The 25,216-nt window shown below is 35.7% G+C and overlaps 3 protein-coding genes across 5 annotated transcripts; 2 read left to right on the top strand and 1 right to left on the bottom strand.

The window, feature by feature from the left end:
- The first annotated feature begins 256 nt into the window (after positions 1-256).
- Positions 257-4,584, top strand: LOC145071338 (cyclin-dependent kinase G-2-like). Of its 3 annotated transcripts, none has more exons than XR_013690404.1 (6): positions 257-2,418; positions 3,279-3,414; positions 3,503-3,591; positions 3,675-3,688; positions 3,803-3,914; positions 4,002-4,108. XR_013690404.1 is itself a non-coding variant. In XM_079018239.1 (6 exons), the coding sequence occupies exons 1-6, from the start codon at positions 752-754 to the stop codon at positions 4,280-4,282; spliced, it is 2,211 nt and encodes a 736-aa protein (XP_078874365.1). In that variant the 5' UTR covers positions 260-751; the 3' UTR covers positions 4,283-4,584. The 3 variants fall into 3 exon arrangements, 1 of the variants encoding a protein (XP_078874365.1); XR_013690403.1 differs by having other exon boundaries at positions 3,675-3,699; positions 4,002-4,026; XM_079018239.1 differs by lacking the exon at positions 3,675-3,688 and adding an exon at positions 4,183-4,584 and having other exon boundaries at positions 260-2,418.
- A 13,394-nt stretch (positions 4,585-17,978) lies between these two features.
- On the top strand, positions 17,979-21,766 carry LOC145065629 (4-coumarate--CoA ligase-like 9). The gene is made up of 6 exons (XM_079012659.1): positions 17,979-19,115; positions 19,992-20,181; positions 20,297-20,442; positions 20,569-20,636; positions 21,209-21,311; positions 21,392-21,766. The coding sequence occupies exons 1-6, from the start codon at positions 18,090-18,092 to the stop codon at positions 21,521-21,523; spliced, it is 1,665 nt and encodes a 554-aa protein (XP_078868785.1). The 5' UTR covers positions 17,979-18,089; the 3' UTR covers positions 21,524-21,766.
- LOC145065630 (adenylate kinase 4-like) lies at positions 21,630-23,785 on the bottom strand. The gene is made up of 6 exons (XM_079012660.1): positions 23,537-23,785; positions 22,803-22,948; positions 22,535-22,654; positions 22,281-22,448; positions 22,032-22,121; positions 21,630-21,921 (listed from the first exon to the last, which is right to left on the bottom strand). Exons 1-6 carry the CDS (start codon positions 23,643-23,645, stop codon positions 21,820-21,822), a joined length of 735 nt encoding a protein of 244 aa, XP_078868786.1. The 5' UTR covers positions 23,646-23,785; the 3' UTR covers positions 21,630-21,819.
- Positions 23,786-25,216: the final 1,431 nt, after the last annotated feature.

The raw sequence follows: 25,216 nt of genomic DNA, 5'->3' as shown, positions 1-25,216 counted from the left end.
CTTTTGTATATAGTTATATAGTTCCGTATTTTTTTGATTCCTCTGTTTATAAATACGTTTGTAATTCTCTTTATCAAATAACTTTTTATAAAAATGAAAGGTTGGACTAAAACCTCGAAAAAAATAAATAAGACAAGAGAAGATTTTTACACTTTTATCATGATTGAATTGGGAAACCGTTTACCTCGAACCATTGGACCATTTGTGTAATCTCCTTGCTCTATTTTAAATAAGCGATCCCAAACACCCCTTACTCTTTAAATCTATGGGTCATTATTACGCGTATACAGGACGGATACAATCCTAAATCACCATCGATATCTTCAAGGCCTTTCTCGCATCCCTTTACTCTCAAAAATCTTTTAGAACCACCGAGCCCCGCCGCCATTTCTACAGCCGCCGGTGCCGCTGGTAAGCGTTAATGTTATCGTAAACGCTCACATGGGAAGGAACTACTGGATGGATAGAAGCTTTTAGGTTTCGTTTGCTAATTCCCTCTTTTTTGTCATATTCTTCGATTTCTAGGGTTTCGTAATTGATCAAAATCTGCCAAACTTTTGGTACTTGATTCGATTATACATTGATTTTTATTTTCTTGTTTTCTCTTGTGTATTATCGTATTCCGATCTGTGCCTGTTGACCTCGAATTACGTATAGTTCCGCCTTCGCACAAAAAAGTAAAAAGATTGAGAATTTTTTAAATTTCTAGGGTTAGGGTTTTAGAGAGGTAAAATTTTGTTTTCTTTTATATATGAACAAGTATATGGCGGCAGGAAGACATGGAGGATACCGTGATAACGAATTTAGGGAGCGTGAATCTGATATCGATGTGTCTAAGCGGGAACTTTCTTATTCTAAAGGGGACTACGACCGTGTAAGGAATGGTAGTAACCAGGGTTATGAGAGGGGTAAGAATCTGGTCCGCCATAGTAGAGGCGGTGGTAGGGCTAAAGAAAGGGAGTCGGTGAATGGCGGTGGTGGTGGTTATCGGAGTTATTCAGGAGGAAGTGGCGATGGTGGAGGTTCAAGGCATGGTGATTATGGCCTCAGAGTTGGGGATCGTGAACCTGGGGAGTTATCTAGTGAGAGTGGTTCTGATGAAGGTGTTGATTTGGAAATCAATGGTAAGAACAGTGATGATTCTAAAATGGAGAATAATTCCCAATCTTCTTTGTATAGCAAGAAGAGAAAGTTCTCACCAATTGTTTGGGACAGAGATGATAAGGAAGCTAATACTACCCTTACCCTCCCTCCTCCACCTCCAGTTCCTAAATCACACCATAGATCACCTAACTTTGTTCCTCCAGATGTACAAAATGCAGAAAGTAACAAGCTTCAGAGTCCACATCAGTCTCCAGGTAATACTCCAGTTGATATTGGGAAGCAAAAGCATGATTCTTCTGGATTTGAACCCCGTGTTGGTCTATCTTCTTCCCCTGTCCAGGAAGATCATGTAGGCTTATCTTCTTCTCCTCCCCAGGAAGACATTATTGGGAATGCAGGTCAACCAGATGATGAAGAGTACATGCCTGCACGTACTATAAGATCCTCTCGATGGGCAAATGATGCCAATTCTCCAGCTGATGAAGGTCAACTTTCTGATGCATCTGTTGAAGTTAGATCACAAAAGCAGTCATCAAGTCCAGAGGCTGGGGAGCATCATAGAGAAGCTTCATTGGAGTCAAATGAAGATAGAGAAGGTTACAATGTTGGATCTTTAAGTGTGGATGGTGATTATGATTATCCTGACAATGATTTGGAAAGGAAGGACTACATGGAGATAGATGATGATATCAAGAAAGATGGTGTTAGTCTAAGCCAATCGGAATCAGAATCTGATTCAGAGAGTGAAGATAATACACCACCAGCTCCTCAAAGAAGTGTGAATATGCTGCAAGGATGTAGAAGTGTCGATGAGTTTGAGAGATTAAACAAAATAGATGAAGGAACTTACGGGGTTGTGTACAGAGCCAAAGATAAAAAAACAGGAGAAGTAGTTGCGTTAAAGAAAGTCAAAATGGAGAAAGAAAGAGAAGGGTTTCCTTTGACTTCTCTAAGGGAAATAAACATTCTTCTTTCATTCCATCATCCTTCAATTGTGGATGTGAAGGAGGTGGTTGTTGGGAGCAATCTTGACAGCATTTTCATGGTTATGGAATACATGGAGCATGATCTGAAGGCATTGATGGAGACAATGAAACAGCCTTTTAGCCAGAGTGAAGTTAAATGCCTTATGCTTCAGTTATTGGAAGGAACACAATACCTTCATGATAATTGGGTTCTTCATCGTGATTTAAAGACTTCGAATTTACTTTTGAATAATCGAGGTGAGTTGAAGATTTGTGACTTTGGATTGGCTCGACAATATGGGAGTCCTTTAAAACCCTACACTCATTTGGTGGTGACTCTTTGGTACAGGTAAGAAACAGTATATGGTAATATTTCACTTCATTTTAAATGCAAATTTGTCTTTTTTGCTACATCATGTGCATTTGTTACAATCTTTAATCGAATTCATGCATTAAAACTACACTTGGAATGTTTCTTTTCCCCCATTAAGTCATGTATGGATACATAAAGTCTGTTTCTATTTTAGACTGAATAGACCATCTTAATGAGACTAAATGACCCTTTTACCCTTACATTCAAAATTCGCAAAATTCATCACTTTTTAATTAAATGTATTCATCATTTTGAAAAATTACCTAAATATAGCATTGCATTTTCATTTCCTTTTGAAAATCTTTCCAAAAATAGCATTGTATTTTCATTTTTTTTGAAATACTACCCTAATATAATATTGCATTTTATTTATTTTTTTTGAAAATCTTCCTAATTCTTGCATGGCACCTTCGTTATTTTTGAAAAACATACCTAACTTTTTTAAAAAAAAAAAATATGCAAATATAACATTGCATTCTCATTTATTTTATTTGAAAAAAAACCCAAATATAGCATTGCTGATTTAGTGTTTTTAATCCCACCAAGATATACCATTGTATTTTCATTTTTTTTAATAGAACTACCCAAATATATAGCATTGTATTTTTATTTTATTTTGAAAAACTACCCAAAAATCATCACTTATTAACAATATTCAGTAAACCATCTGCAAGGCTTTCTGGCTTAATTCATCAAGTAAGTCAAAAAGAAACAGTGATCAATCTATAGCTTTTCAGATTAAGTTCTCAACCCATTCGTTAAGTCAAAAAGAAGAATCAGTTTTTGTTTCATAATTCTTATTTGGTGTTTTTTTTTTTAAAAAACTTTAATAATAGGGCACCAGAACTTCTCTTGGGAATAAAAGAATATTCTACAGCAATTGACATGTGGTCTTTGGGTTGCATCATGGCTGAACTCTTATCCAAACAACCATTATTCAATGGGAAAACAGAGTTTGACCAGCTTGACAAGGTAAGTTTGACCAGCTTGTAACTGACCTATGTTGTATTACTGTTTTACCCTTGATAGTTTTAGTGAGTAAATGAGTAAATGATTGCAGATATTCAAAATACTTGGGACACCAAATGAGACAATATGGCCTGGTTTCTCTAAGCTTCCAGGGGTGAAGGTGAACTTTGTGAAGCATCAGTAAGTGTCGAGTTTCTTGAATTAAATATTTAATGTTAAATTAAATCTTTCAAATTTTCTTATTTTTGCCACTGTTTTCCCAGGCGTCCAGCTTTGGGTGATTTTCTGGTCTGCCTTTCTAGCTTCCATTGGTGACCTGACCAATTTAGTTTTACCAAAACTACCCTTGGTTTTATTTACCATTTTCTCTTTTTCTTTTTTCTTTTCTCAGGTATAATTTATTAAGGAGAAAATTCCCAGCAACATCTTTCACTGGATCCCCTGTCCTTTCTGATGCTGGCTTTGATTTGTTGAATAAACTTCTTACTTATGACCCTGACAAGGTATTATTATTATTATTATTATATACTCCATTTTATTAATTAAAAAGGTTTTTTTTTTTAAATAAATAAAATTTGGGATTTATGCAGAGGATAACAGCTGAAGCAGCTTTAAACCATGAATGGTTTCGGGAAGTTCCTCTTCCAAAGTCTAAGGATTTTATGCCAACTTTTCCAGCTCAGCATGCACAGGACAGGTATCTTATCTTAACTCTAGAATTTCACAATTTTATTAAAAAGACAAAAATGCCCTCTCACTTTTTTTTTGTAGGCGTGTGCGGAGGGTAATGAAGAGTCCAGATCCCTTAGAGGAGCAGCGTCGGAAGGAGCTTCAACAAGCTAAATTTGGTACAGGTGGTTTGTTTGGCTGATAAGGGTAAATTGGACATTTTAGAGCCCATGAACATGACATGACACCCAATTGGGTTTAAGATATATTATTATTATTATCATCCATCATGCTATGATGTTTTTTTTTTTTTTTTAAAATACACATCATTTGGGTGAATGCATAGCATAGAGGTTGACTTCTTTATTATGCAAGTTTGACTTTTTAGTGGAAGGTTCTGTTTTGTGTTCTGTATGTAACATATATTTTAAGTTGTAAACAATAACAGTTTAATAGACTACCATATAGTAGGGGAATTATTATGGGTTTATTTTATTTTGTTAATCCACGTGTCGCATGGAGATAGAGTGCTAGCTAAAACTTTTTCATTCATGGAGTATTTTTTTTTTTTTTTTGAAGGTCAGAGTAACAATAACAATTTTTAGTATAAAACATCCTTTTTGCCTTGTTGATGTTTTGGATGCCTTTTGCCTTCGCATTTTTGCAGCTTGGAACTTAATAACATATTTTCGTCTATTTTTACAATCTACAGGTACTTTTTGTCCCTTTATGCTTAAAAAATATAATATGTATTTTTTCTTATTAAAAAAATATAATATATATTATTCTTTATAAAATGCTACATGATTTTTATTAAATTCTACTCTTGTTTTCTTAAAAAATATAATGTTCAAATCTTAAGTTATGTAAATCACGAAAATTTTGAGATATAATCAAGTAATGTATAGAAAGAATATTAGAATTCTAAGTTGTATTTATTATAATATGAAAATGAAAATTTATTCTAATTATAGGCCGACTCCGCATGATCACTGAATTTCTAATGAGCCAATTGTGTCTGAATCGTTGGTCCATCTTAATCTGGGAAAAAGCTATTAAGGGGTTGGATTGTTGTGAAAACATACGTTGATTACTTCTTTTGTACACTTTATTTTTTTCTGATTTAACATGGTATATATATGTTTCTACTTATTAGTTTAAGACAAATATCAAAACTAAGTTAACATAAAAGATATTTATTGCAACATTTTCTGACTGATATACCGTGTTAGTTGAATTATGCAGAGTTATTATCATGGGATGGTTTAAGATATGTTGGTAAAAGTTCTATTGTTTATAGTTTAATAAAAAAAAAACCATTAAAAGAAACTAATGAGGACAAAAAAGTAGGGGATTTGAAGACTTTGTAGACAAATGTTGACCATATTTTTTTGATTCGAGAAGCCCATATCATGCATTTTACTCAAATAGCCAATGAAATATCACACTCAAGAAATAATCTAAGTTGATGTTAAATATACAAAGGGGTATAGAATTACATCGTTCAAGTCTTCATCAATTAAAATAAATAAACAATAAAATGAATCGTTCAGTTTTATGGGAATTTAACTCACAGGCTGTGTAGACCAAAAAAGTTATTACAAGTCCATTGGGTTAAATAAAAGAAGATATTTATTTAATTTTGGTATAAGAAAGAATAAAATGTACTTTTTGTTGAAACATTTGTTAGATACGAAAATAAGATACATATTGTATTATAAGGCTGGAGGGAGTGGTGCCACCGAAACCGCACTCCCTCTCCCGCCACATAAGCGTCATGTCATTTTTTACTACACAAGTGTGGTTTTTTGCCACACCAAGGGAGTGATGTCACACTTTTATTTTATTTTTGTTTTTTAGCTATTTTAAATGAAACTTCTTTTTTAATAAAAAAAAATAATTTTTCATTAATTGAAAATTAAAAAAAAAAACATTACATTAAAAATTCAAAAAACATTACATCGCATTACACACACAAAAAAAAAACACATGCCTTTAAAATAATCCTAAAGCCTTAAAAAACAAATGAATATCGAGAAGATGACATTTTTGAGAAAGATTGGTGATTTTTTTTAAAAAAGATTGAGAGAGAAAAGGTTGTATTGTGGTTAAAAACAAATGAAGTGCGCGCGTGTATTTATATATATATATATATATATATATATATATATATATAGAGAGAGAGAGAGAGAGAGAGAGAGAGAGAGAGAGAGAGGAAAGAAAGGCAAAAGAAAAAAAGCATTCAACCGTCAAATATACCATTAACCTATCACAGACCACGGTATTCTACAGCCGCAACGCGGCCAAAATCACACAAGACCGCAACCTGGGGACGGTGTGTGCGGTCCAGATGGCACAAACCGCGGTCCCAAACCGCAGCCACACCCTTCAGTCTAACATTTCCTCTTATAAAAAAAAAAAGAAATTAATGTATCATAATAACACCATGTGTATTTTACATAATAACGGGCCTAATCAGTTTTAATTTTGGTCACTATACTTTATGTGGGCTATATGTATCATGGAGGTGCATCTTCGTTAAAACCGAAATAGTTTTTTTTTTTTTCTTTTCTTTTTCTTTTTTTTTTTTTTTTTCAAAAAAGCCAGTTTTGCTTTTAGTTGTTTTTTAATAGTTATTTTTAATTGAACACTTTTAATCCAACGACTCTTCAAATTTACCATTCTACTTCGTTCATTGTTGGTGATATCCTTTGTGCAACCGCTTTATTTTATTTTATTTTTTATTATCAGGTGTACTATTTGATGGGTAGTAAAAACGCCCATTCAAGTGAAACACAATTGTATATCATCTCGATGTCGTCTAAATAACTCTTTAAGAAAATGTATACTTCCATCGATCGAATATAGGTTCGTCGTTTATTGTAAAACATAATATAAAAAAAAACAAAGAAATTTTAAATATGATTTTGACTTAAAATGTGAGAGCGGAGACTTCCTTTGACCTAATTAGGGTTGTAAATGAACCGAACGAACACAAATGAATGTTTGTTCATATTGGTTCGTTTAAGTTAGCCGAGCAAACGAACGAACATGAACGACTAAACCAACGAGTTTTATTGTTCATGTTTGTTTTTTAATAAATTACGTTGTTCATGTTCGTTCGTGTATGTTCGTGAACATGCTAAACAAGCATAAACAAACGAACATAAACGAATGAAGATAAACAAACATATAAGATCGTAATGTAATCAAACACAATTGCACATATATGAACATAAAAAGAACTTAAACGAACGAACATGAATGAACGTAAACGAACAACATAAACTAACGTTCACAAATATAATTGAACGAACAGGACCATTGTTTATGTTCGTTCGTTTAACTAAACGAACGAGAAGTTGTGTTCATGTTCACTCATTTATTAAATAAACGAATATAAATGAATTTCCCGTCGAGTGGTTCACAAACAGTTCATTGAATGTTCGGTTCGTTTATAGCCCTAGACCTAATAATATTTGTATTATTTGATTTTAATTGATATTTAGAACAAAACATTTTATTTTTGCGATGATGACCTTTATTATGATTTTTTTTAAATTTAATTTGAAATTTTATATTGTTTTTATGACAAATATAATATAATTATTATTTTATTCCGTCTCGAGTTTATGCCTTCGGTTTACCTCGAGGCTTAAGCCTCATATGAGGTGAAGGAAAAATTTCCTATTTTTAAATCTTGCAGCATACAACAATACTCTGCGGTAAATCTCAACTATGCAAATTTATTAACTCTTACAACATTGATTAAATAATAATCAACATATTTTATCCTATACATAACACAATAATATCCACATATATAGATATCAATTATCTAGGAGAGAAGCATGATTACTCATCTTGAGATGTTTTTAGCGTATGGATTTCTAGTCTTTGAAGTTTCGCATTGAGATGTTTTAAGTGTATGGATTTCTAGTCCTTGAAGTTCCGCATCTACTCTTGTTTCGAAAATTGTCAAATAATACATCAACTTAAATATCATAACTAAAGATAAAACTCATTTATGCATAATCGAATTACATCTTCATCATACTCATACGGTTTAATCACTTCATCAAAATTAATTATACTCCACATATAACTTTATCATAATTTACCCAATTATGGTTTATCACCACTATTCTAAATTGTAAGAGATTAGCCATACTTTTAACATATAATACTTGAAACAAGATCATTAGGATTATTACAACATTGTCATCAAGCTTTCTTTCCATGAAAGCATACACGAAAAAGGATTTACCACTTCTCAAATTGCACCATTAAACATCACATAAGCTTGATGAGAGGATGTAATATAATCCATGTGATGGTGTTTGATTCTTGATTTCTTGTACCTAGCTTCTCATCTAAGTATTTTGATGGAATATATGCATATAAACAAGAGCAATAAAGGAAATGAAAGCAGACAACCAAAATATATACTCCACAGGAGGATCAAAGGTTCAAACAATCGATTGCAACTTAAAAAAACACGAGTAAAAGAAACATACAAACATACCCATGCAATTTTTTTTCTCTCTTGCCAGTTTTGAAGAATGTGTAGAACCCAAACTAGGATTTATCTCTCTTAGTCTCACCCAAGAAGCATATCAACAACCACTTGACATCCTTGAATAATGAACACCTTGAACACTAAACCCTAGATGATTATGATTTCTGATCGCTAGCCGCATAGGGTAAGATGAGGGACTGCGGTGTATACTCGGAGTAGATTGAGATTAAAGATAAGGTAAGAGGCATAAGCAAATGTCAATTTTGGGATTAGCCTAATGGCTGGTTTAGGAATCTCTATTTATAGGGGATGATATGTTTCCCACTTGGATAATTACTTGGTCACAAAGTAATTACCCCTAAGATTTTAACTTCAAATCTTACACTCTAAACCCCTTTAGATTTATAGGTTTCCATTAATTTGTTAACCATTAATAAAGCAACAAATTAGATCCTCATAAATTCTCTCATGTTAATGATTGATTAAATTTGTTCTTGCATGTAACTATAACGATTAGGAAATTTCCGTCATCGACCGTCATTAGAGATTAGCATTGACAAATGATGATAATGGAACTTTTCATATTTCAAGAAAAATATGATAAGTTAGATAATAATAATAATGTAGCACCTGGTTCCTGGTACGTATTCCTTGTAATTAATATTTCTTAAATAATGCATTTTGCCTTGGACTCGGCGAGTTGAAGGACCAACTCGCCGAGTAGAATCGGGATGAGACGCGGGGTCTAAGCTTTGGACTTGGCGAGTCGGTTCCCGGACTCGGAAAGTAGGCCCTGCTTGGGCAAAAACCCTAACCCGGGTGTTTGCACCCTATTTAAACACTCTAACTCGACCTCCCTTGTCCCTAACACTTCCAGAAGAGCTGTAGAGCGAAACCCTAGCCCCTTTTTTGTCCTTGTGAAGGAAGTTTGAAGCTTAAGAGAAGAAGAAGGAGGTGGAAGAGTGCAGGGAGGGGAAGTAGATCCAACATCTACCCGACAAGAGGCTTCCATTCAGGTAGAAAAGTCCCTACCTTGATCACTAGTCCATTAGATCCCCTTTTTGTCCCTAATTGGTGGTTTTCAAGCCCTAAAACACCAAACTCCATGTGTTTGTGCTCTATGATCCGAAAGGACTTCAGATCTAGACCTTATGGACGTATTAGAAGTATAAAGTCTCTGTGGTTGAAGTGATTGAGGTCCTTATTGAGTGTATGACCTCATAAAGAGCTTGGATTTGCCTTTTTGAGCTTATAGGGCCATGCATGCACGTAAAGTTTGCAACTTTACATGATAAGCATGCCCTAGGAACATAGATCTATGGTTTAGAAGCATTGCATGTCTCAGATTTGGTCTGTATGGGAAGTGGGTCGAAGGGACTCGACGAGTTCTATGAAGATGGTCGTAGACTCGGTGAGTTGGATGAACAACTCGGCGAGTCCTATGAAGATTGCCTGGAACTCGACGAGTTGTTCTTCAAAACTCGGCGAGTCATATGAACTATTACTGAGTAAGAGGGGTTTAGGTGTTGAAGGTCCAACCCTTCGTATCTACACGCGGAATTAGCAATTTAACGTGTTGCAATAGTCCCAGAAACCCAAGTCCTCATAAAGGATGCTCTAGTGAGGATTTGGAAGTGAGTAGGAGATATGCTCGGGGGGGAGGGGGGACTCGGCGATTCGGATCGCGAGTCGGTTCTATTGTCCCAAGTAGTGAGTTAAGGGTGAATCAGTGAGTGAGAGGAGGGACTTGTCGAGTAGGACTGGGGTAGTAGGAGAAGGACTCGGCGAGTCCAGTCAACTGGAAGTTGGCTTTGACCATGGAGTTGACCTTGGACCCGGGGTGGGTCAGTCATCTGTCCTAAGGGTATTTATGAGTGACTAATCTATGTTTATGATTTATAGCCGGAGGATTACCGGTTCGGCAGTCAGGCGCTTAGCAAGCAGACTTTCAGCAGCTACTTTTCGAGGTGAGTTACCTTCCAGTAGCAGTGGGTCTACGACCATAATGCCGGCCCACCAGTAGGAGTTGTATGATTAGATGATTGTCTCTGTGATATTCATCTAGGGTTGCTACTACCAGTGATATGTTTATGTGCTAGTATGATATGATGCTACATGCTAGTGACAGTAGGGGAGATAGTCCCTAGATTACCGGTCGATAGGGTCGAAGGGGCAGTCATGCCCAGTCATGCTAGATAGATTATGTGATATGTGTTATGTGGTAGTAGTAGGGAGTGAAATAGTCCCCAGCATCCGATCGAGAGGACCGAAGGGTAGACCAGCACCCAGGTATGCTAGTCAGTATCCGGTTGAGAGTACCAAAGGGGAGACCAGCACCCAGGTATGCTAGTCAGTATCCGGTCGAGAGGACCGAAGGGGAGACCAACACCCAGATATGCTAGTCAGTATCCGGTCGAGAAGACCGAAGGGGTAGGTCGGGCACCCAGATATGCCTGACAATATATGTATGTTATATGGTTATATGGTATGTTGTACAGTGGGGGAACTCACTAAGCTTCGTGCTTACAGTTTTCAGTTTTGGTTTCAAGTACCTCTTCTTCGAAGGGGAAGGAGCTGTCGCGGTAGCGGCACATCATACCCACACGTTGGTTTTCCGCATTATGAGATGTTCTGGGATTGTACTATGACATTATCATTATTTTCATGTGTTGGGTTTTTAGACATGAAATATGTTTTGTGAAATGATGTGATCGGATGATGTTTTACTACAAATGTTTTACAAACCACTTAAATTAAATGAAATTTTTGGGCGTGAAAATTGGGTCGTTACAAGTTGGTATCAGAGCCCTGGTTTGAGGGATTCGGACACACCCTCGGGGTCCTTTTTCCACCCGATGTCGAATAAAGTGATATTTTATGTCGATATGTCGAGATCTACCATGATCCCTTGGTTCCTTGGTCAAGGCAACCGCTCGTTCATTATCACATAAAATTTCCATATGCTCTTGTATAGCCGGTACAACCCCAAGGTCTCCGATGAAATTCTTCAGCCATATTGCCTCCTTGGATGCTTCGCTCGCTGCAATATACTCTGATTCGCACGTTGAATTAGCTACTATTTCTTGCTTGGAACTTTTCCAAGTCACTGCTCCTCCATTTAGGGTAAAGACCCAGCCCGACTGCGAACGGTAGTTGTCCCCGTCGGTTTGAAAACTGGCGTCACTGTACCCTCGCACCTTTAAGTCATCACTCCCACCGAGGACTAGAAACCAGTCCTTGGTCCTCCGAAGGTACTTAAGGATATTCTTGACTGCGGTCCAATGTGCTTTGCCAGGGTTCCCTTGATATCTACTGACCATGCTCAAAGCGAAGGCCACATCGGGGCGAATACAATTCATAACATACATGATTGAGCCAACTGCGGAAGCGTAAGGTACTCGACTCATCTCTGCTATCTTGGCTTAGCTACTCGGACTTTGAGTCTTACTCAATTTGGCATTACCTTGGATTGGTAACTCCCCTTTCTTGTAATTCTCCATACTAAAAAGTTTTAGTACCTTGTCCAAGTAAGTATTCTGACTAAGTCCTATTAGTCTTTTACTCCTGTTTCTAACTATCCTTATTCCCAGAATATATGCAGCTTCTCCGAGGTCCTTCATAGCGAAGCACTTCCCAAGCTAGGATTTAACTTCCTGCCGTGTCGGGATGTCGTTTCCTATGAGCGGTATGTCATCGACATACAATACGAGGAAGCTCACTATACTCCCACTTAGGGATGAGCAAAAGGACCGGGGAACCGGCCGAAACCGGTCCCGGAACCGGAACCGGTCCCGAAACCGGCACCCAATGGAACCGGTCGGGCCGGGACCTATACTACAATTTCGTGATTATTTGGAACCGGGACCCGGTAAGAACCGGCTGTTGGAACCGGCCCAAAACCGGGAATCGGCCCGGCTAGATAAAACCCTTGGCTACTTGGCTGTCGCTTGGACTTCTGCTTACACTAGTCGAACGTAACAAAAAAAAAGATCATGATTCCAACTCCCCAAGTCACGAAGATACGAACTGGCGAACACTACTGGCTATTCTACCATCGACGATATCTCTTCATCATCATTCAATTCTTCATCTCCAAGTTTCAATTGATCTTCAATTCTTCATCATCACTCATTGATTTTCATTTTCAATTGCTTCAATGATTCAAACTATGGATGTTCATGAAGATCAAGTAAGAGCATATATTTATATTTCATGAGTTAAGATTATATATTTCAATATTTGCTTCAATGCTTCAATGATTCGCCAAATAATGGCATGCATGCAAGTTTTTTTTTCTTTGCTTTTGTTGTCTCTATTCCAAATATATGCATTCTTATCCCTACTTAATTAAAAGATCTTGATTCTTGATCATAGTCTCATAGTGGAGTATTCCTTTACGGATGAAAGGTTGTACATATAATATATGTTTCATGTTTTAAGCTCCATTTAACAATGTACTTTGTAGACATACATGCAAGATTTTTGTTAGATTAGTTTATTGTTTATAGTATGAATGTAATTATGTAAGATTGTCAAAAGTACGAAATTGTTTAGTACTTTTGTTATATAATTAATGTGTAAAATTGACAATGTAGGATTTGGATGGGTTACCAAATGTACCATCATCAAGATACCGAAACTCGGATGTTTATGATGCCAATATTGAAGATGGTAATCCGGATAATTGGATTGGAAAAGACTTTGATGACCAAGTAAGATTAGCATTTAGCTCATTAGCAATATTTACTTCTTTAGCAATCTGTCCAAATTTTGAATTGTGCATAACTCATTCAATTTGACTTGTTTTGATCTGAATCTTTTTCCTACATGTATATTAGGATTTGTAGTTGAGTTTAGACTATAAAAACGCTTGATTTGGTTAAAAATTGAATGAGTTACAAGCCTCGTAAGGAAGGGTGTCAAATCTGATTTTTTTTTTCTAACAACAATAAAACATGATCTGATTTTGTTGTTCAAATGTGCATAAATCATTCAATTTAACTTTTTTTGACCTGAATCTTTTTCCTACATGTAGATTAGGATTTTTAGTTGAATTTAGACTATAAAAACGCTTGATTTGGTTAAAAACTGAATGAGTTACAAGCCCCGCAAGGAAGGGTCTCAAATCTGATTTTTTTTCTAACAACAATAAAACGTGATCTGATTTTGTTGTTCAAATGTGCATAACTCATTCAATTTAACTTTTTTTGACCTGAATCTTTTTCATACATGTAGATTAGGATTTGTAGTTGAATTTAGACTATAAAAACGCTTAATTTGGTTAAAAATTGAATGAGTTACAAGCCCCGCAAGGAAGGGTGTCAAATCTGATTTTTTTTATGTTTATTTTTCAGCATTTAAACATAATATGACTTATTATATGTTTTATTTTGAGAATATAGGATTATGGAGAAGATTTAGAAGAAGATTATATAGAAGAAACACCGGCATGGAATGTTATACCAAGTGATGAATCAAACCAAGAAGAGGAGCCACAAGAACAACAACCTTCAAAAAAACAAAAATTTGCAACCCCACAAAAACGAAGACAACCAAAAAAAACCAACACAAACAAAAAAACCACCACCACCACAAAAACGAACACAAGAAAAATACCCAACAAAACCAAAACCCAAAAACAAAAAAAGACTCAAAAGGAGTTAAGGGACCGGATTAACCCAACCAGACGAGGTGAGGGTAGAGATAATTGTACCGCTCCTGTTTGGAAATACTTCGAGATAGAATGGATAAAGGAGGACGATGAAATTGAAAGAAAGTGGGCCGAATGTAATTATTTTTTACATTTACTAGCCGCGGATCCAAACCGGAATGGGACAACTTCAATAAACAAGCATTTTAATGCGTGCAAGTTAAATCCAGACAACATACCGAAACAAGTTGATGACAAACAACAAAAGTTGTCATTTACGAAAGCTCCTAATGGTGAGGGTCATGTATACACATGGAAACATGATGATACTAGGATCCAACTTGCCTTGCTAGGCCTTTTCACCATCGGGGAACTACCATTTAAATTCATTGAAAACGAGGCATTCATAGAATTTGTAAACGCCCTTAATGGTAGGGTGAAATTGCCTTCAAGGAATAAAATTTCTCGTGATGTTGTGTCATTCTATTTAATGGAGAGGCAGAAGTTGTACAAACATTTGAGCAACCCCAAAACAGCCATCCACTTGACAACCGACACGTGGACATCCTCGTGTCAAAAGATAAATTATATGGTTGTCACGGCCCACTTCATTACCGAAGATTTTGTCATGCACAAAAGGATAGTCAACTTTAGAGAGGTTGATACTCACAAAGCTGAAGACATGGCCCGGGAGTTGCTAATTTGCATAAACGAGTGGGGGATGAAGAATGTCATGACGATGACTGTTGATAATGCCAAGACGAATGACGTGGCAATCAACATCATTGTGAAAGAACTACCGGGTATTTACGAGAATGGTAAACATTTTCAAATTAGGTGTATGGCTCATATCATAAACCTAGTTGTGAAGATGGGGTTAAAACACGAAGTTTATCATGTAAAAAACCTACAAGATGCGGTGAAATACATTAGAGCCTCCCCGCAACATATCAAGACCTTTAAACAAGCCATGAAGGATGCGGTTGTAGAAAGTCAAAGGTTTTTGTGTGGTGAAACTCCAACAAGGTGGAACTCTACCTTTGAATTGCTAAGATCAGCATACGATGTGAAAGACGCATTTCTCGAATATAGCCATCAAGGTAAATAAAATCAAATATATTTCAGCACTAAAAGTAGCAATATTTACTTCTTTAGCAATCTGTCCAAATTTTAAATTGTGCATAACTAATTCAATTTAACTTGTTTTGACCTGAATATTTTTCCTACATGTAGATTAGGATTTGTAGTTGAGTTTAGACTATAAAAACGCTTGATTTGGTTAAAAATTGAATGAGTTACAAGCCCCGCAAGGAAGGGTGTCAAATCTGATTTTTTTTCTAACAGCAATAAAACGTGATCTGATTTTGTTGTTCAAATGTGCATAACTCATTCAATTTAACTTGTTTTTGACCTGAATACTTTTCCTACATGTAGATTAGGATTTGTAGTTGAATTTAGACTATAAAAACGCTTGATTTGGTTAAAAATTAAATGAGTTACAAGCCCCGCAAGGAAGGGTGTCAAATCTGATTTTTTTTTTCTAACAACAATAAAACGTAATCTGATTTTGTTGTTCTTTTTTGTAGATCCAATGTTTCAGAAAACTGTGGGAAGGGTACCATCACATTCAGATTTTGAGATGATTAAAAAGATGATGGAGTTCCTTGAGAAGTTTAAGAAAAAAACTGAAAAAGTTTCGTGTTCAACAAAGCCTATCTTCCATACGTATACCCGGGAGATCCTAGATATAGAGCAACATCTTAGGAAACATGAAACCAACCCGGATTTTATGTTTATGGTACCGGATATGAAAGATAAATATGACAAATATTGGGGTGACTATGATACTATAAGTGATTATGTCTTCTTTGCGACATTGTTAGATCCTCAATGCAAGTCAAAGTTTATGAAAGTTGTTTTTACCCAAATGCTTAAAGCCAAGAACAAAGATAAAAAGATGTCCGCTGATGAGATAGAATCCAAAGCACGTGCAAAGGTTATTGATATCGAATGCAAATTGGACAAGTTTTTCAAGACATACTTGGAAAGGTCAAACATGACCTCATCGTCTCAACAAGAAACTCCCGAAGAAGTTGTTAATTTTGATGACGAAAACGAATTCTTTGGAAGCTATATGACTTCGGGAAGTTTCCCCTCGACTTTGTCAGAAAGTCAATTGCGACGATACTTAAACGAGGACCCAATCGAATTTGACAAAGGATATGATATCCTCACATGGTGGAAAAATAACGCGGTGCGGTTCCCGATCGTTGCTCGAATGGCAAGAGGTATCGACCTTCTTTTACTCTAATTTACATTTTTAATTTATAAATTTGTGTCGTGTATTATACACTAATTTGTTTATTAATAGATATTTTGGGGATGCAAATTTCTACCGTAGCATCCGAATCCACATTCAGTAACGGTCGTCGAGTAATTACCGACTACCGTACTAATTTGTCCGTTGTGATTGTGGAGGCATTGATATGCACTCAAGATTGGCTAAGAAAGAGTAGCTTGCCTATATATGACTACGGCGAAGTGCACGATGTGTTAGCTAACGATGACCTCGCTATCGGTAATACACTAATACTTGTTACATCTTATTTTTAACTTCTTATTAGTATTTGCTACATTTTAGTAAGTAATAACATTTTCTTTTGTATTATATATAGACATTGTGGATGCTATACACAACTTGAAGCTAACGGGGAAGAGATCGGAGAATTAGTCAAAATGTCAAAGAAATGTTGGAATCCACATACTAGACTTTGTTTTTTTTGTTGGTGAAACTTGGAAGTATATTTTGAATGTTGAATGTTTGAATGTTGGATACTTAATAACATAACTTTGACGACATCCATGTTTAATTTGCTTGTAATAATTTAAATACAAGATTCATGGTTAATTTGCTTGAATGTTGAATCGTTTATTAAAATGTTGATTATTTATTAGTATTTAAACATCCACTTCTTCACAAAGAACCAATAAAACGCAAAGTAATTTAGTCGTTGGAATTACTCGAAAAACCGGCAAAAACCGGACCCGAAAAACCAATAAAACGCAAAGTACTGTAGTCGTTGGATACATCAAAATTTAGCCGGTTCCAAACTCGAAAAACGGCAAAAACCGGACCCGGAACCGGAACCGGTAGAACCGCCGGGCCGGTTCGGTTCTTCATTTTGGCCGAAGCCGGTTCCCCGGTCCGGTTCGGTTCGGGCTCGTTCCGGCCGGTTTGGTTTTTTGGCTCATCCCTAAATTCATTTCTCTTAAAATAACTTGTTTTATACATAGCTCCATCTCAACTATTTAACGATTAATTTTCTAAAATTAATTAAAACTCGATAATTTATTATTATCTTATTCAATACTGAATAAAGAAATTAAATATTATTTTATCTTATTCTTTTCTATTTAATAATAATAGTCATGTTAGCACTAATTTTCTTTTAATTTAATTTTCCTTGATTTTAATATTTGCCTATGTAAATAAAAAAATAGACTAACGGAGGGTATTTGATTTCTCTGTCTAATAGAAATCATCAAGTGGTTTCTGTTGTATCTGTGCTTACCACTTCTAGAATATATATATATATATATATATATATATATATATATATATATATATATATATATATATATATATATATATATATATATATATATATATATATATATATATATATATTGATTGAAATTAATTATAAAAATTTAAATAAGGCATAATCTAAAGAACTTCATAATCAGATTGATCGCAATGGCCTTTGATTCTCTGTTTGTCTCCATTAATCAATAAGTTTTCAATAAGAATTCAAGGTCACAAATTAGCTTCAAACGAAAATGACAATCTCGAATTCCCAGTTATCAATCAATTCCCAAAATGGATTTTGCTCCAAAACCCAAATCTACCATAGCCTTAGACCTCCATATCCTCTACCTCCACAGTCCACTCCTTTTTCCATAACCGATTTCATCTTATCGCTCCTCAAAACGACCACCACTACCACCGGAGCATCTATCATTGACGCCACCACCCGCCGCTTCATCCCTTACTCCGACGTCCCGCTTCTTGTACGCAACCTTGCAGCCTCACTCCGCCAACCACCATTGTCTCTCTCAAATGGAGCGTGTGCTTTCGTTATTTGTCCCAATTCCGCCAATCTCCCGATTCTCTACCTTTCTCTCTTCTCGCTTGGTGTTGTTGTTTCGCCTTCGAATCCTGCTAGTTCGATTCAAGAGATTTCTCGCCAACTCCGCCTCTGTAAACCGGTGGTTGCTTTCGCGACGTCGGAGTCAGCTAACAAGTTGTTAGAAGTTGGATTTCCTAATCCGGTCGTGGTAATCGACTCGAACGAATTTGAATCGATGATGCGAACAAAACCAAATGGATCTGAAACAAAAATTGAAGTTTTGCAGTCCGATACAGCGGCGATTTTGTACTCCTCGGGGACTACAGGGAAGATCAAGGGAGTGAAATTAACGCATAGGAACATGATATCAACGATTGCCGGAGCAAACTTCGGACGTCAAGATAGATCTTCTCCGGCCGTGTACCTCCTCACGGTGCCGTATTTTCATATATACGGGTTAGGGTTATGTATGAGGTTGGTTGCGTTTGGGGAGAGTTTGGTTTCGATGGCGAGGTTTGATCTGCGTCTAATGTTGAAATCGATTGAGGAGTTTAGTGTTACTCATCTAGCATCGGCGCCGCCGGTGGTGGTCGGTTTGGTGGACGGCGATAATGACCATTTGGTAAATCAAACCAATTGGAGCTCTCTGGAAACTGTACTGTGTGGCGGAGCATCACTTACGATGGCCGTGATCGATAAGTTCAAGAAAAGATTTCTGACTGTGTCGTTGTTGCAGGTTTGTTGCATGACATCTTATCGTTAATTGTTCCCAAAAGACACTTTTCGTAATTTTTTATTGATATTATAAAATAATTACTTTAACTATTGAACTCAACAAAAATTTGAAAACAACTTGCATTTTGTTATTTTCTTTTGTAAAATACTACATTTTTTAGTCTTTTTCTAAAAAATGGGTCCAAGGTGACATACTTATTCGTTGTGTTGTTTATTTATTTATTTAAAGAACTAATATAACAATATTTTACTCTTTTTAGAAAAAAACAAAGTCATACTTTGCTATAGAGGTTTGTTTTCAACCAATTATGCTATTTTTAACACAAAAAGACATCCATACGTATCTCCCTTTTTTTCTAAAGAGATGCTCAATAATACCCTTATGATCCCTATTGGTTTATTACAATATTAATCCATATATACTTTTTTTTTTTGTAGTTTTTGTTACATTAACTTTATAAATTATGTTATAGATAATTATAAACTATCGTAGCTAATTATTATACTCTTTAAAACTAGAATTTTACTAAATAAAAAATTACATCTTTAATATTTTTAACTTAAATTTAAAATTTATCATAAACTATGAATTTGATTAAAAATATATAATATAACAAGTAACAAACATTTTAGTTAGAATATGATTATAATGTTAAAAACACAAACAAATCATAATAACATTTCAACTTAAGGAACCAAACCACTCACAAAACTAGTTGGTAGGTGGTGTTTTTATTTAGGTACAAATGTTTGATAAAATTATTATAAGCTTTTAAAATATATAAAACTACGTAACAAAAACCCTAAAATGTAAACGCTCATAAAAGATCTCAAAAGGTAACTGAAGTAGTTTTTGGATTGTGATTACTGTGTTCAGGCGTATGGATTGACGGAAACTACAGGTGGAGTCTCACGAATTGCAGGTCCATATGAGAGCACAATCGCAGGCACCGTAGGGCGGCTCATAGCCCGTTGTCAAGCCAAGATAGTTGATCCCAACACCGGTGTTGGTTTGCCTCCCATGAGCCATGGTGAACTATGGCTTCGAGGTCCCTTCATTATGAAAGGTTAAATACATAATTACAGCTTCTTTTTTTTTTTTTTTTTTTTTAAATCCTATTATGGGAAAAAGCTTATTACTTTTTCTCTTTTATTAAAGTTGTGGATAATTTTTTTTTAAAGGCTATGTGGATGATAAAGAAGTTAGTGATACAATGGTGGATTCGGATGGATGGTTGAGAACGGGTGATCTTTGTTACTTTGATAATGAAGGCTTCTTATTTATTGTGGATAGATTAAAAGAGTTGATCAAATATAAAGGTTATCAGGTACATTGATTATTCAATTTTCATTGTTATTTTGGTTTTGGTTTTTTAGATTAATCAAAATACAAATTCATATCAAAGCATTGTGTCTAAGATCTTTCTAAGTTAATTAAACCACGTGACATGTAGGTGCCTCCTGCAGAACTGGAGCACATTCTACATACGCACCCTGACATTACCGAAGCAGCTGTGATTCCGTATGTTTTTCTCCCCTCAAAGATTGTTTTTTGTTACATACAAACAAGCTTTCTAAGGTTATTTTCAATAACACAGATGAAACTGATATGCACAAATTTTGTGTGCACTTGCAGACATCAAGACAAAAAATAGCAATTTTTGCCACACTAACATTTTTCCATCGGGTCACTAACAGTCAACTAATGATAATCGGGTCATATCAAAATGGTCAAAATTATTGGGTGTTGGTTTAATGCTATATTTTTCCATACCAAATTTACTAAAATCATATAATTTATTGAACATAGAGGTCAAACATATACAACATTTTTTAAAATTTATCCCAAATATCAATACAAATATCAAGAAGAATACCCCACTCTTCATAATAGAAAATCCAACAATGAGTACAATGACATTTGTTACATAGACAAGAACATGACATGACAACACTCATGTTAGAGAAAAAAATGCAATTTTTTGTCCTATCCAAGGTGGGACAAGGACCTGTTCAACATCGAAAATAGCCTTAGAAAACTTGTCCAATGTTGTTTTTTTAATAATGTCCGATGTAACAAACACAACCTTACAGGTATCCAGATGAGAAGGCAGGACAAGTACCGATGGGATTTGTTGTTAGAAGAAAAGGAAGCACCATTAACGAAACACAAGTCAAAGATTTTGTGGCGAAACAGGCAACTTTATTTATTCATTCATTTCTTCTCTCCTTACTGTTTATGTAAATAAATTATTAACAACCATTGCAAACATGTAGGTTGCACCATACAAGAAACTACGAAAAGTACGTTTCATTGATTCGATACCAAAGAATGCTCCGGGAAAAGTACTAAGAAAGGAGTTGATCAAGATGGCTCTCTCTGTCTCTGATGTCACTTCTAAGCTTTAGTAACTTTACATTATAATATGCCATAATTAATTCATATTATTACAATGGCAAATAAATAGTGTTTTAAGTCAAGATTTTAGGAATATCAAGCAAATTAGATTCAAAGTTGGAATAACAGAGTTTTATTCTATGTCAATGTCAGCAACTGAAACAGCTGGCTGCCCTCAATCCTCATGGATGGAAAAATGGAAATTGTAGCAAATAAAGTTTGGCCGATCCGATAATGTATCGGATTACATACAATATTCAAGTAAAGTAATAATAACAATCAAAACAGAAAAGACTAAATCCTTCCTTTAAGAAGATAAAACTTTCTGAACCTCAACAGTTACCTCCTTTGGGGGTTTCTCTGCTGGAAGCATTGCAACCACACCCTTCTTACTGTAGTAGTCTATAACCTACAGTTCGGTAAAAAAAAGTAAAAAAGTAAAATGCGTTGTCAGATACTTAAAAAATAATAAACGAGAGATAAAATGTAAAAAATTAGGACTCAAAAAGAAACACTTACTGGTTTAGTTTGCTTATGAAAAGCCTGCAGCCTTGACTTGAGAACTTCGGCAGTATCATCTTTTCTTTGCATTAATGGCTCTCCAGTAACCTTCAAAAATACAAAAACCCACAAATTACCATCACATCATAAACATGTTATGACAAGTTAGATTGCATCTCAGTCTATGAGAAATGACGTAAATGCCCTCCTCAAACCTCATCATTAAAAACAACCCTAAAAAGCTTATTATTATTAGTATGTGCTTACATCATCGACTCCATGAACCTTAGGAGGTGCAAATTTTGTGTGGTAGGTCCTACCACTAGAAGCGTGGATCCAACGGCCAGTAATTCTTTCTTCTAAAATGGAGTCATCAATTGCAAAATCAAGCACCTTATCGATCTTAGTTCCTTGTTTTTGAAGCATCTCATCAAGCTGCAACAAACGAGAGTAATTGGTAAAAAAAAGGTTTTAAATTTTGTAAGTAGAAGGAAGGAGATAAGGGTAAATGGGTAAATTACCTTCTCGGCCTGGGCAACTGTTCTAGGAAAACCATCAAGAATGAACCCTTTCTGGCATGATGGCTTCTTCATTGCTTCATCAATTATCCCAACCACTAGGTCATCCGACACTAGTTCACCCTATAAAATAACCATAAACAAAAAATAATCGAAAATATCAACCTACTTTCATTAAATACAGCATATCCTCTTTTGCTATTTCTTGCTTTTAGCCCTTTGCAAGAATGATCAGTTTGGGCATGTTACTAAGTCAAAGCAAAGCATATACCTTCTCCATGGTTTCTTTAGCTTTAATCCCGAGTGGAGTTTTGGCTGCAACAGCGGCTCTCAACATATCACCTGTTGCCAAGTGGCAAAGGCAGTATTCATCCTTAATGATGGGGGATTGAGTACCTTTGCCCGATCCAGGTGGACCTAACAAAATATATTTCATTTTCTCATAAGCATTTCATCAAACACATGGAAGACAATACAGATCTGATAAAAAAATATCATCCAAAACCTTCAACAAAGCAGATAAAATTTATCAAAAAGGCTTACTTTTGCAATTTAAACTTCTAACCAAATCAAATTCATACCAATAGTCTCATATCTCGAATGCAAAATTCCAAAATTGGTATTATTTTTTGCCACAAATCAAGTCTTCATAAACCAAAATTCCTAGGAATTCACGTCTCAGATCAAAAGTCAACGTATAGACTTCACATTTGGACAGATCTTAGAAACACAAAAAAAAAAGACCACCATGAACATGCAGCAGACTAATGGAACATTATACCGTTATACCCTACAACTTTCGTAGGTCGGAGCTCAACAAAATTATAAGATTGGAGATTTGAAGCGAGAACGTGGTTTAAGCTCATAATTTGGGGATAGAATAATTATTATACTCGAGACCATGGAACTGTAACCCAATTCGAGGAAACATTTACAGATCTCAAAACAAACCCTAAAAGGAAGAGTTAACATAATCTGGAAGACCGATATGTAAAAAAAGTGTACCGATGAGGATGAGGCGTTTGTCAGGCTTAGATGAACACTTGAATCGGCGAAGAAGTTCGGTCATCATGTCCATTGAAGGTACATCTTCCAAGGAGGTGGTGCTCGCCATTGACTTCTTCACAGGTCGTTTGGGTTTTTGATGGAATAGCGGTTAAGGAAGAACGTCAATAGTAGGTGGTGTGGGGATGGGGTGAGGGGAAGGGTAGGTGTACCAACCCCGAATAAAATACTACGCACAGTCGAGAACGAGAAGAAGAAGAAGATGACGACGGGGTTTTCAAAGATTTGTATACGTCGAGGAGGCCACTCTTTTGACTTTTTGACCCTATAACTTTTATTTTACAAAAAAAAACAAATTATTAAAATGGTCCTTACGGTTTGCAAAAATTTTACGTTGGGTCCTTAATATTTTTTTGTATTCTCTTAGTCCCTTGTAGAGGCAAAAAGACTATGTTGCCCTTTATATTTCTTTTTCCAAATTTTTTATTATTTATTAATTATTCCAAATACATTAAATAATTAATAGACACATGGGTCCCACTCTCAACCTTAACCAACCATCTCACTCTCTCATCGCTCATCTCTCCCCTTAACTATCACTCCATCATATCAATAATCAATCAGATGAAGGAAACACCTCTGGAACTCGGCCCAACCACCACTGGAACCATTAGATCGCGGTTGTGAACCACTAGATCGCGACAGAACCACCAGAAACCTCTGTAATTGCCAAATAGTACGTATTTGTAGACTATTTCTTCGCATCCCTTCTCTTTACTCCGCTCTCTCACCAGAACCGTTGTCGCGACCATCGTCAGAAACTTCGTCGTGAAATCAGAAATATGAATATAATCCAAACAAATCCATTCTACAATCTAAAGAACTAATTAACTAAGAAAACCATTGTCATCGTGTACTCAAAATTAAAAGTTGTATACAAAACTTGAAATCAAATTTTGTTTTAGAAACTGTTCTTAAAATTTGCTCCAAAAATTCCCAAAATCAAGCACAAAGTCAGTTCTCACTACTTTGGTCGACATCCACAACAAGATGAACGTGTAAGGTCATTGAAGAGAAGAAGGGATTCGACGGCAATCCGACGGCAAAGTGCAGGCCTAGTCGTTCCAGACGAAATATATGTAGGCGGAGGAAGCACCGACTTCTTCTCAGAATCAACCTCATATATCCCCGCCTCTTTTTCGATAATAGCTCTCTACTAGACGAAATATAGTTGTTCTTCATGGTCCCATCATTCCTCCTGTTGTAAAGTCGAAATTGTTCCATTAAATCGATACGATGTAACACCCCAAAATATGAAGGTAAAAATTTCATTTTTAAAACAACCAAAACACCTATTTATCGTTTACTCAAACACTCAAAGGTATTTTATAATAAAAATTGTTATCAACGTACAATCCCAAAATCTCAAGGTTGCGGAAAATATAGGTGTATGCGCTACGATCAAGTCGGACCCTTCCCTTTCGAACCAGAAGCACCTGAAACCATAAACAACAACTATAAACACAAAGCTTAGTGAGTTTCCTAAAATAACACATACCAAACACATCATACATATCATAATTATCATACATGTAGAGGAAGGTGCTATGTGCTAACCATAGTCTTACTATTATGCCACGAGCTATATCGTGGTCTTTCCTTGCCAGGGCGGGGCCAAAA

The sequence above is a fragment of the Lactuca serriola genome, chromosome 8 (genome assembly GCF_051521515.1).
Source record: "Lactuca serriola cultivar US96UC23 chromosome 8, Lser_US96UC23_V15, whole genome shotgun sequence".
NCBI classification, from domain to species: Eukaryota; Viridiplantae; Streptophyta; class Magnoliopsida; order Asterales; family Asteraceae; genus Lactuca; species Lactuca serriola.
Note: the sequence above shows the minus strand (reverse complement) of the source record. Positions and strands in the feature narration are given on the sequence as shown.